We start from the raw sequence: 12,051 nt of genomic DNA on the forward strand, positions 1-12,051 counted from the left end.
CTACGCGCAGGCACGTGCAAGCACGGCCCAGCAGCACCCACTGGAGCAGTTCGGTACCCGGGGTGGGCACCCGCGGGGGTCTCCGCATCCCCCCCGCCGCGCTCTGGCTGCTCCTCTCCAGCGCCTGGGTTTATTTTTAATCCCATCGAGCCCCGGGTGATTCACGCGGCGCTGCCTGCTCTGCGCTCACCGAAATAGATGCGCTGGGGAGAAGGGGCCACACGAGGAGGGGTCTGTGCCACCCCCTGCCACGCAGGCATGGGGCAAACACCAGCTCTAAAGCGCCAGAGGCTGGCCCGGGAGGTAAAGCTGCTGCTCCACAGATCCCTGAGGCCTTTGTGGTGCCAAGTGATGCTTCCCGAAGTGGAGCCCAGAGGATGCCGTGGGGATGCTGGGAGGCATTGGTGGGGACAAGGGGCAGAGCACAGGATGCCTTCGTGGAGTGAGGAGCTTCTGATCGGTGTTTGATGGTGCTAGCACTAGTTACACTGGCCTTTCAGAGTGCTTTAGGACTCAGAACCACATCAAATCATTATTATGATTATTATTACTTTGGTCTTTTGGGTTACTCAATCCAAGAGGAATGCCAGCACCAGATTGACTCTCCCTGCTGCCACCACATCATCTGAAATGCACGATCAGGACAATATTCACGACCAAAAAAATCCAGGAAAGGGGCACAAATTCCCCATTAAGCCTTGGGGGAAGCAGAGGAGCCTCTTTCCCCAGGAACCAGGGAAAATATCCTTCTTTTCATGGAGGAAAATATCCCCCTTTCCCCAAAACCTGGCTAAAGTTCCCTGCTTCGTGGTGGTTGGGCATCACAACCCTCCCACCCTATTTAAGATGTATCACTTCAGAGGAGCAGCATTTGGGCATCCTTTTGCAGGAGGGTGAAGACATGCAAGACTTGAGAATTATTAATATTTTTAATGCCAAGTTTTAAAATTTATTTGTAAAGGTCAGATTTTTAAATTAAAATTTTCATTTTTATAGTTAAAATCTTATTTTTTAAATAAAAGTCCAACAGCATTTAAAATGAAAGTTCAGCAGTAAAAGGCTTCCTGCCATAGCAGCAGATCTCACGCACTTAAGCCCAAAACACTCTTCCCAAGAGATTCCCTGCTTTGAGCCGAATGTGGTTCCCAACCAGCCGCGGACAAGAGCCATGACTCCAGCTCCAGCGGTACCACCAGTCTCCTCTCCAAGGAGCCAATATCCAAACAGACCTCTTGGGGATGCAGGAGGCCCGGAGCTGAGCTCCCCATCTGAGGACCACAGGGCAGCTCATACCTTCTTGTCACCTTCTCTCTGCAGGGTGGGAAGCAGGGACTAAAGCACAGTTTATCAGGCAGGCACCCAGCACACTCTGGAGCAATGGGATGTTGCTTCCGCACTGGCATCTCTGGAGTAAGCACCTACATATCTCCTGCCAACAATAACCCTTGCATGGTTTTAAGTCCCAGCTGAGCATGAAAAAGCACCTTTTTCCTCTTCGGGTCATTTATTTATAGATTTAAAGAAATAAAAATAGAAAGAGGCAAAGGGTGCACGCTAAAGGGAAAAAAATATTCCTTACAACAAAGTAAGAGCAGAAGCTGGGGCAGGAGGGGCCAAGCCGAACCAGCAGCTCTCAAGGCAGAACCATCACTCCTCCGGTGTGTGCAGAGCGAGGGCAGTGGGACTGATGCTTCAAAACCCACCAAATTCATTTTCACAGTATCCAACATAGAGCGGCTGCGCCTGGATCCCGCGCCTGGCAAGAGAGCAGAGAGAGGGCATCACAACACAGGAGGGACCTGGAGCTGTGGGAACGAGCCCAGAGGAGGCCACGGAGAGGCTGCGAGGGCTGGAGCAGCTCTGCTCTGGAGCCAGGCTGAGAGAGGTTGCCCAGAGAAGCTGTGGCTGCCCCATCCCTGGCAGTGTTCAAGGCCAGGTTGGACACAGGGGCTTGGAGCAAGCTGCTCTAGTGGAAGGGGTCCCTGCCCGTGGCAGGGGGTTGGGACTGGGTGAGCTTTAAGGTCCCTTCCAACACAAACCAGGCTGGGATTCTACGATTACACAGAGGACACAGGCAGAGCCCAGAGTCAGGTCTGAGCGGTCACAGGGTGGCCATTGGTGCCTGCCTCAGGTGTGACAAGGAGGAAGCGGTTTTCATCCTGTGCTTGCAGACTTGTTTTTCTGCTCATGTGTGGGAGCCACGGGTAAGGGCAGGTTTCCTGGGGAAGCTGATGCTGCAGGAGAGGTGGCAATAGCTGACACGTCCCCCTTCCTCAGCATGAAGCCCTCTCCTCGACAGAGCCGCCAGCCCACGCCAGCAGCAGGGTTTCTCTTCCAGCACTGCACAAAGCAGCTCTGCCTACACACAGGCAGAGAAAAACCTGGGGCTCTCCATCAGAACAAGGTGCACTCTGCACCAGGGAAAGCCCACCTCACCCTCACCACCCTCCCAAGGGGCTGAACGCAGCGAGGTGGCCCTGTCGCCCCGCTCCGCGTTGCTGTGCGGAGGACGTTACCCCAGGAGCTGGCAGCGGAAGGCCGCCAGCCGCACGTAGGCGTCCTGCAGGTTCCTCACGCTCGCGTTGCTCCACAGTCTCTCGGCTACAGCCCCAGCTCTCGGCCTTGAGGAGCGAAGGACAGAGGCAGCAGGTCAGGGGGAGTTCAAACGCTTCCCACGCAAAGCCCTGAGCTCCCCAGCTCCTTCCTGACCGACATCCTGCATCGCGTGGCTTCTGGGTATCAAAAGATCCACTCCCGGACACACGCAGATCAGGAGTGGACCAGGGAGAAAGGACAGACTGGCGTAAAACACATAGTGGTGGTGCACAGCAGCACGTCACACTCTTACAAACCCTCACTTAAGCCTCAGTGAAGCTGTTACTAGCACAGAGGTCTTGCCAGGGGACGGGGACAAGCACCACGCACAGAGCAAACCCACAGTGTTTGGCACACATTGCTCAGTGGTAAAGGAAAGGGGCTCAAGCCTTGTCCTTGTGACTCCAGCCAACCTCCCCACGGCTTCTCTTACCAGAGCCTGGGGGTCAGGTTAGTGACGTCCACGTATTCACCCCACATGCAGGCCTCTCCACCGATCACCAGATCCTTCTGTTTAGCACTGCCTGCCAGAAGACACAGCATTCAGGTGATGGGGTGCTGTATGAGAACACCCTGCCCGCAGAGATGCCTGCAACACCTCCTTGGCTCAGCCAAGGAGGCAATAACTTGTCCATCTGAAACCCCCATTTCAAACCCCAGCCTGGGGAGAGTGAGGGAATGGGACATAGCACAGGAACCAAGGACATGGTCACTTAAGCACCTTCACACCAGCAGCAAGACAGGCAGCCCCGGTGCTATCTCCGAGTGACCAGTCAGCTGCCACATGGGAAGGGGACATAAGGAACACACCTTTGAACTTTAAGGGCTCCACCTGGTAGGCTGCCATCCAGTCCTGCCCGTAGGAGATGCGGTTGAGGTACCAGGGGGTAGAGAGCAGAGCGTGGTAGCCAGCCTTGGTGACATCTGCCATCTCCTCCATGTACGGCTTGGAGGTCTTCCACACGTGGATGATGGAGTCTGGCCTCAGCTGAAGAGGACACATGAAGATCACACATGGGATCAGTGCAGCAACAAGAGCACTGTGTGTGTCTCCCTGCATTCACAGCTCCAAACACCCACAAAGGGAAACTGAGGCAGACTCTGGCTTGACCTTCAAGCCACTTCCCATCTTGTTTTGAGGAAGCAACAGAGAGAGGGATAAGCCCATTTGCACAGTGTTCTGGGCAGGTGTTTACACAGACACCAGAGTGACAGAGCCACCACCTGCCAGCCCCAGCACAGCATCCCAGAGCACACCAGTGTGTCTGGCTGGGGTGCTGGCACTGCTCACCACACCTCAGCAAATTGCCTTAGGGAAAGCAGGCAGCTCCCACCTTCACTCCATTGTCAAACACCTCCTGCCACAGGATAGAACCTTTGCCAAGGGAAGAGACAATGTCCAGGAGCCTGGAATGGAAAGAGGCAAGTTTTGGGTCATCCCACCTACACTCTCTGCTAGCTGCATACAGCTGAAGCAGCAGCATCGGTATTCCCAACACAAAGACATGAAGGTACTTCTGAAAGAGCAGGGAAAAAGCACAGCCCCTTATGGGGCTTCTTCCTCGTCAGCCCCAGGTTTTGTGTGGTCAATCTCCCAGTAAAACACAGGTAAGCTACTCCCTTTGGGGTCAGGGAGACATTCCCAAATGGATGTGCTCCTGAAAAGGAGATCTGGTGTCCCCAAAGCAGCAGAAGCCATTTCTGCTGGTCACATACTGCAGCTGCCCTTACCTCTGGATGTAGAATGACTCCAGTTTTCTGTAATCTTCACCAAAGCCCATCTGCTTCATGAAGGCACAGATTTCTGGATTGGATTTCCTGTGCATCATCAAAGAGAAGAGAATAAAAGCACTGCAACCAGAGCTCTGGAGTAAGGCCAAGACACGGCCAAGTCCTTCCCACATCCACCCAAGGCTATCCCAGGCATTCCAAGAGCTGTGGCTGCACTGGCACCAGTGGCTTCCTACAACCAGCATCCCCATGAGCACAGAAACCCTGGTCAACTAACACACACAGCCTGGGGAGCAGGACACCAAGGACCTGCAGATGACCATGACTGCCTCAGATACTTGCCCCCTCCAGACCCCATCCAGACTGATCTCAGCCTCACCAGCACGTGAAGTCCACCTCATCACCACCGAGGTGAAGAAAGAAGTCTGGGAACACAGAGCTGACTTCCTGAAACAAACTGGTCACAAACTGGTAGGTGTTGTTAAGGACTGGGTTGATGGGCCCATAGGTCCCAGAAGGATGCTCGCCCAAATAGCAGGGAGTCAGGAGGCCTGGAGCACCTGCGCCACAGTAAACACCGAACAGTAAGGAGAGGGCCAGATATGGCCACATCAACCCATATAACCCCCTGGATGCTCCTCAGCATGGCCCTGGGCCTGCCGGGGCACAGAAGACCTGAGCATGGCCCATGAGGCACAAATAGCAGCAGAATCTCTGGCTCAAGATGTCTGACCTGACAGAGAGGGATGCTTCTTTGGGGAGATTCCTACAGGAGCTCACACACTGAGCAGTGCAGTGCCCAGCACCCTCTCCCAGCTCCACACACCCCCTACAGATGGGGCAACCACAGTTATGGCTGTGACCACATGCGCAGGGTGTACTCCAGCGCATTTGGAAGCAGGGGAAGGAGACAGAAAGACAAGGCAATGTTTTCCTGCAGCTTCTCGTTCCTCCAGACATGGAAAAGGAGATACTTGAAGCAGAGAGAAGTGTGTTAGGACTGGGGTGCAGCTGAGCAGAGAGAGGAAGCTTGGTCACCTGTATCCCTAGTTAAACCCAAGATCCTGGCAATACCCATGATCTTAGCTTTGGCAGAGCAGGTTTCCCCAAAAATCACCCAGCTTGGCCCTAAGAAGAGACGGAAATGTTTTAGCTTTGGCTTTTGTTCCAGAAGTTGGATCATTGTGTCCTACTTCCCCCAGCCGATGGTTTGCTCCTCCTCAAAGCCAGCCTGTGGGACACAGCTGCCCACAGCCTGAGTTTGGGATCCAGGCTGCAGATTCCCTTCCTGCCCCTGGTACAACTGGACCTCCCCTCACAGCAGCAGCAGCAGCAGCAGCGGGGTGTGCTCCTCACCTGGACCCCAGGACAGAGTGTGCCCCGGAGTGTCGAACTCCGCGATGACCCTGATGCCGCGCAGCCGCGCGTACTCAATCACCGCCTGCACGTCACCGGCCGTGTACACGTGGCTCATGGCATTGAAGGCTCCCTGGGGGAACACAGGAATCTCAGCACCCTTCCCAGGTGCTGACAGAGGGATCTGCTCCCCTGGGTGATGATCAGGGTGAGTTACCCGCTTGCTGAGCTCTGGGAAGGTTGAGCTCTCATAAGGGAAGGATGGGTCGTCCACAATGTGCCAGTGAAACACGTTGAACTTGTTGTAAGCCATGACATCCTGGGAAGGAACAGGGACAAAGATGAATATGCCCTGCCCCTTCCTGAAAGGTCACCCAGCTTGCCACAGAAAGGAGACAAGGTCTCTCTGGTCCAAAAGGACAAGGCAGAGTCCCTAAACGTGCCCCAGAACCCAAGAGGGATCCAGACACCTTTCTTCAGACACACCAGCACCACAAAGAGCTGCAGAGGGCCTTGTTCTTCCTATAACTGAGCAATGGTGGAGACCTGGAAGTTCAATTCTGCCTGGGATGAACACAGAACAACCACGCACCTTTATCTGACCTGCCTGGCAAGAAGTCACTGTTCTCCCTTCCCTCAGAAACAACCCAGCCTCAGAAAGTGACCCGGACTGCAGGAACCCAAGATACCTCAGAGGGGTCTGCCTTATCCTATTTACAAAGGGAGCTGAGAAATCACCCAAACAAGGTGGCTGTGAGTTACCTCAGGAGCAAACACAGCCATGTTTTACCTCATAGCAAACATAGCACTGGGAAGGGCCCGCAGCATGGAAGCATTTTTCCATGATGAAAATCTGTGTATTAAGGATTGAGGTCATGCTGCCATCCCACCCCAGCCTGCAGCTTCATCTAGGGACAAGCAAGCTGGTTTTGTCCAGAACACCCAGGTTTGATGAGCTCTTCCTCAATGAGCTGTAGATGCAGTGGCCTCAGCTCCTGGGGTCTTTGGAAAGGAGCAACACACAGAAAACCAACCCAAAAGCCCTCCAGGCCACTCACAGAGGGCTCAGTTGTCCAGTGGAAGGGACACCAGACTAAACCACCTCATCTCCCAGCACAGGCACCCTACCAGAGTTTCCAGGATGGCTCTGAGGGGCAGGTAGTGACGAGAGGTGTCCAGCAACAGTCCCCGGTGAGGGAAGCGGGGAAAGTCCACGATTTCGGTCTCGTTGATGTAGTACTGCACACAGAGAATACCAAGAAGTGAGCAAGGCTTTGGGCAGCACAGCCATCAGCAGGGGACAACCAGGGTCACCGCTGCCCCCAGGGCTGGTGGGATGAGGAGGGGTACCCTCACTGTCCACACTAGAGGCTAGCCAGGAAGAGCTGCAACACTTCACCCGCTCACAAGGCAGGATCTGGTTTCATGAATCTCTGCTTGGGCTCTGGTGAGGCTGCAGTGCTGGTACCCCCCCAGTGCAGGAAATCCCCAGCCTGCCCCATGGAGCCAGGAGCACTGTGGAGAGCTGACTGCCCCAGCACTCACCGTGCCGTTCTGGTCTCTCCCAACGAGCTGGCTGAACGTTTCCAGGCCTGCAGGAAAAATGACACACAGTCCCTTTCTCAGCACGGATTCCCCCAAAGGAACAGAGCTCAATTAAGAGCTAAGTCGATGGAAAGACAGACACATCCCCATAGGCCTGAGGCAGGGAGAGTGGGATGTCCCACAGAAAGCACACTTCACCTCTGAGAGCTCCCCAGACGGCATCAGCAGAAAGCAGCAAGGAGCCTTCCGAGACAGAGAGCTTGTCTGAAACACAGCATCAGAGAGGCTGGAGTTAGGTCCCACACTCCATCACATGCTGCTGCAGGTCACAGCAGTACCAGGCAGAGGTTTAGACTGGAGCTGAGGAACAATTCCTTCCCCAAAGGGTGCTCAGGCATTGGAACAGGCTGCCCAGGGCAGGGCTGCAGTCACCGTCCCTGCAAGTGTTCACACCCCGTGGAGACGAGGCCTCAGTGTCATGGGTTAGTGGTGGCCTTGCAAGTGGTTGGAATGGTTGGACTGGATGAGCTTAAAGGGCTTTTCCAACCTGGTTGATTCTGTGAGTCTATTCTAGGACTGCACCTTAGATCCCAGAGAATTTGGGGATTTGGGGGTTTCTTCGTTGTTTTAACCCTCTCCCACTGCTTTATCAGCACCCTTAGGGAAGTGCCTCCCTTCCTGCCCATTTGTCAATAACCCAGCCAGGACTGCTGGATTGCTGCCTCTCTGCAACTGGGGGCAAGTGCTGCACAGTGCTACCTCCACCTGATGGGCACAGGAACAGCTGCATTCCCTCCTGCTCCCAAGCTTCACACTTACAGCTCTCCTTGGAGTCCAGGTTGGGAAACCCATCACAGCCTGGTGTGGCCACAAAGACAAGGAGCTGAGTGCAGGGCAAGTCCTGCGGTGGGTTCTCTGAGAAGGGGACAGGTCCATTCCCTGCAAAGGACACAGACCATGGACATCAACCCCATCCTGGCCCTTCTCCCTGCTCCCAGTCCACCACCATCCTCTCAGCTAGTGATGGGAGGCACAGGAATACCTGGTTTTAACACATGGCACCGCCTCCCTCACCCCAGAGCAGGCACTGGGTGTTCAGCAGGGCCTTCCCTCAAATACAGGCGATCAGGAGCACATGAGCTGATCCCAACCTTCAGCACAAACGTGAGGAAACCCCTAGGGAAGGCTTTGCAGTGGAAGCTTAAAGGAGTGCACAAAAGAGGAGACACATCAGAGTATGGTCTAGGCGCAGTCCCCAAAGCCTCCTGGGCACCAAGCCCCGCTCCAGCAGGCACAACTATTCAAATCTTCTCCGGGGGGGTGAAGAGATTCATGTTTCCAAACTCTTCCAACCACGAGAAATGAAGCACAAACCCAAAAGCTGCGCTACCCTACCCACACGCGACAGGGCAAAGAAACCCTGCAGGAAAGGGTGGAGAATGAATCCAAGCCTGCTGCAACCTCGCCTTCTGCAGAGCACAGTGGCTGGGAAACAAACCTGGTCATATTCAGACCCCCAGCAGGAGCTCTGGCCACACTTCCCTATCTTGCAAGAAGCACTTCCAAGGATGTACAAGCCCAAGACCTCATTGGAATTGTTCCCCCAGCTCCCAGAGGTGTTCAGCCTTTGCTGAGATACATGGGTCTGGCCAGGAAGGGGGTGGGTTAGTGGGGTGAGACCCCAACTCCCTTTCTACACCCCACAGCATTCCCAGGAACAGCCAATACTCAATACAGTCACTAAAAATAGGGAGCTTGGCTTTGAGCGAGCCTGGTCAGAAGCCAGGCACCAAACAGACCTGCGAGAGACTGTGGCACCACCAGTGTTTGGGGGGAATGCAGAGCCCATGCTCCAAAGCTTGCAGGAGCCAGAGCCCCACATTCCTCAAGGATGGAATGGTGAAACCTCCGTGGAGAGAAGGAAACGGCTAGAAGATAGCCTTGTTTTGAGCTTTCCTCTGGTTACAGGCAAGCTGGTAGCCAAGGCAACCTGGCAGATGTGCGAGCACACGCCAGCACAGCAGGACCTGCTCCCTCTGCTCGGCAAGGCGCTGCTCACCAGGGACGGCTGCTCTCAAGCCTGCGGGCACAGAAACGCTCGCTCTGCTGAGGTGCCACAATAGAACAGGTCCCACCACAACAACCACGTTTAAACCTGCCAACCCCAGCGGCAGGCATGCGCCGCCACTCTTGCTCCCAGAAGGCTACGCAGGTGGGTGCACCAAGGGTACCTGATCCATTCACCATGAAGGCTGGAGGTGAAACATCATTGAGTTTACAGTCATAAACTGGAGGATAAGGATACTAATAACTAACTGCAGGAGGTGAGCAGGAGTAAAACATCGTGGGTGGCTTGAGTTCCACACAAGGACCGGGGCCACCTCCAGACTCGTTTCGGAGCTGTCCAGCTGAAGGACAAGAGACAAGGCAAGAGCAGCAAGGGAAATCTGATCAGACGTAAGAAATGAGTTAATTCTTCACCTGGAGGGTGGTCAAACACTCCAGCAAGGGCCCAGTTCTCCATCCTTGGAAATATCATCATTCCAGCTGGAAACAGCCCTGAGAAGCTCGACCCAACTGCAAAGTTGGCTCCAATTTGGGCTTGGTTTGTTTTGAGCAGGGGCTTGGCAAAGACCTCCATATGTCTCTCTTAAACTGGTCTCTATTTTCATGCTTGAAGTCCAGCATGAATAGAGAGGTTGGAGAGAATCCTGCCTGTTGTTAAACTGACATAGCAGATTCCTGATACAGATAAGAAAATGGTTTCTGTCGTTTATTTTCTCTACTCATAGAAACCATTCCCTTCCATCCGGGGTTTCCATTGCCCGTTCTTACTAACCACCCAGGTGGAAAGAAAAAAGGGGCAGGCAAAGAGGGAAAAAGCCTTAATCACGTAGTGTCATAAAGCAGGGTGTATGGAAAGCAATAAGCACGCGCTCAATCTCATGATCGCACAGTTTCACCAAGTGATGTGATGGTCACATTTTCCCTCTGGGATGAACAGGAAAATGTGAATAATTCTATGAGCTGTTTTAAGGCTAGTTCCTAGCAGCAAAAAAGAAAGAAGTCTCTCAGCTCCCAAATCAAACTTTATTTCTATCACTACTTACAAGAGCTGAAGAAATAAAATAAACGAAACAGATCTTTCTCAGGGTCTCAAACTTGCCTTGGTCCAAGCACGATGTCCTCAAGATGAAGCCGAGTGGCTCCCAGTGCCACGAGCAGTGATCCGCAGTTCACACCGACATTTAAACACTCGGAAGCACACTAGTGGCTCTTTCTGATGAATGAAGCATTTCACATTCCCCAGATGCAGCGCTCCAGGATGCCGCAGACCCACGCAGGCACCGAGCATCCGTGTGCGCTGGCTCCCCAGCCCCTGCACACACAGCCAGGGGCTTCCCTGCATTGCACTCCAGACACTCAGTGGGTGCTATCACAAAGAGCTCTGGGCACAGGAATCCTCTAGATCCTGTCCCAAGGTGAGCCCAGGCTCTCAAAGCTTCCGTCTTTCCCCTTCTTGCCCTACAATTTCAGGATGAATCCACAAGCTACCTCTGCCAGAAAAGCCACGCTGCCTCGGGATGCTTAGCAACCCTTCTGGAGACAGCTCCATGGCATGAATGTGTACTTGGAAGGAACATGCATGAAGCAACACGAGTCTTTCCTGAAGGAATGCTTCACGCTGGACACCAGGAGCTGCTAGGCGCAGGAAGAGTCAAGACTAGCAAGTACTGGAGCTGAAGGGATTGCAACAGCAGTTGCAAGAGAAGGAAGCAAAATGAAGCACTTGGGAGCTGAAACACGATCTGGAGGAGATAAAACAATGAGATAAAGTCTTGATAGCAAGAGCCTAACTCCCTGAAAGCCAGCCAGTGCCCCCCACGCCAACCAGCACCTCACTTAACTTCAAGAGGTGCATGCCACAGGCGTTGCCCTCCGCCGTGAGATGCGATCCAAGCCACTGCGGCATCAGCCCATGGCCTCCATCCACCCCAGCGCCTGCTGACCCGCGGCGATCCGGGGGCTCCCAAGCAGCACATCACCCAAACCCCACGGTCTGGCCCCCGAACACACGAGGGTTTGGGTCTGGGGGGGTTTCCCTTGAGCATAAAGTCACACACGGAAGTGACAACCGCGCTTGCAGCGGCGCCGAGCCCCCCGCCCCGCCGGCAGCCCCCACCCCGCCTCACCGGTCGGGCGGGCGGCGGCGAAGAGCAGCGCCCGGTACCGCTGGAACGCCGCCTCCAGCACGGTGCAGCCCGGCCCCACGGCCGAGCCGGCGGCGTGGCCGAAGCGGAACCGGGCGGGCGGCAGCAGGCAGCGGCCACCGCCGGGCGGGGAGCTCTGGACCTGCGGCCGCGGCCACACGGCAGCCGCCGGCTGCAGCAGCAGCAGCAGTGGCAGCAGCAGCAGTGGCAGCAGCAGCAGTGGCAGCAGCCGCAGCAGCGCCCATCCCGCCGCCATGTCGTGCCCCGCTGCCTGAGGGAGAGGGCGGTGCCGCCCGCCAAATGGCAGCTCGGCCCCGCGGGGCCGGGCCGGGCCGGGGCCGGGTTTGTGTCCCCTGGGCCACCGGCGCCTCACAGCGCCCTCACCCCAGCGCCGCCGGGTGCCCGGCGCCAAGCGAGCGGGTCTTCACTGCTAAATAAACCCACAGACCCTCACGTTGTGCTCAGCTCTGGGCCCTCGCTGCAGGAGAGACATTGAGGGGCTGGAGCGGGGCCAGAGAAGGGCAGCGGAGCTGGTGCAGGGCCTGGAGCACGGTGTGATGGGGAAGGGCTGAGGGACCTGGGGGGTTCAGTCTGGAGAAGAGAAGGCTCAGGG

At 55.3% G+C, this 12,051-nt stretch overlaps 1 protein-coding gene across 1 annotated transcript; it reads right to left on the minus strand.

The window, feature by feature from the left end:
- Positions 1-1,584: 1,584 nt before the first annotated feature.
- On the minus strand, positions 1,585-11,694 carry HEXA (hexosaminidase subunit alpha; the record flags this gene model as incomplete). Its single annotated transcript, XM_080626442.1, has 14 exons — positions 1,585-1,756; positions 2,517-2,621; positions 3,029-3,119; positions 3,406-3,583; positions 3,930-4,002; positions 4,327-4,413; positions 4,706-4,886; positions 5,683-5,815; positions 5,900-6,001; positions 6,811-6,921; positions 7,228-7,274; positions 7,426-7,491; positions 8,047-8,142; positions 11,421-11,694. The coding sequence occupies 14 exons, from the start codon at positions 11,692-11,694 to the stop codon at positions 1,693-1,695; spliced, it is 1,608 nt and encodes a 535-aa protein (XP_080482568.1). The 3' UTR covers positions 1,585-1,692.
- Positions 11,695-12,051: the final 357 nt, after the last annotated feature.

The sequence above is a fragment of the Psittacula echo genome (assembly GCF_963264785.1).
Source record: "Psittacula echo genome assembly, chromosome: 10".
Classification (NCBI taxonomy): Eukaryota; Metazoa; Chordata; class Aves; order Psittaciformes; family Psittacidae; genus Psittacula; species Psittacula echo.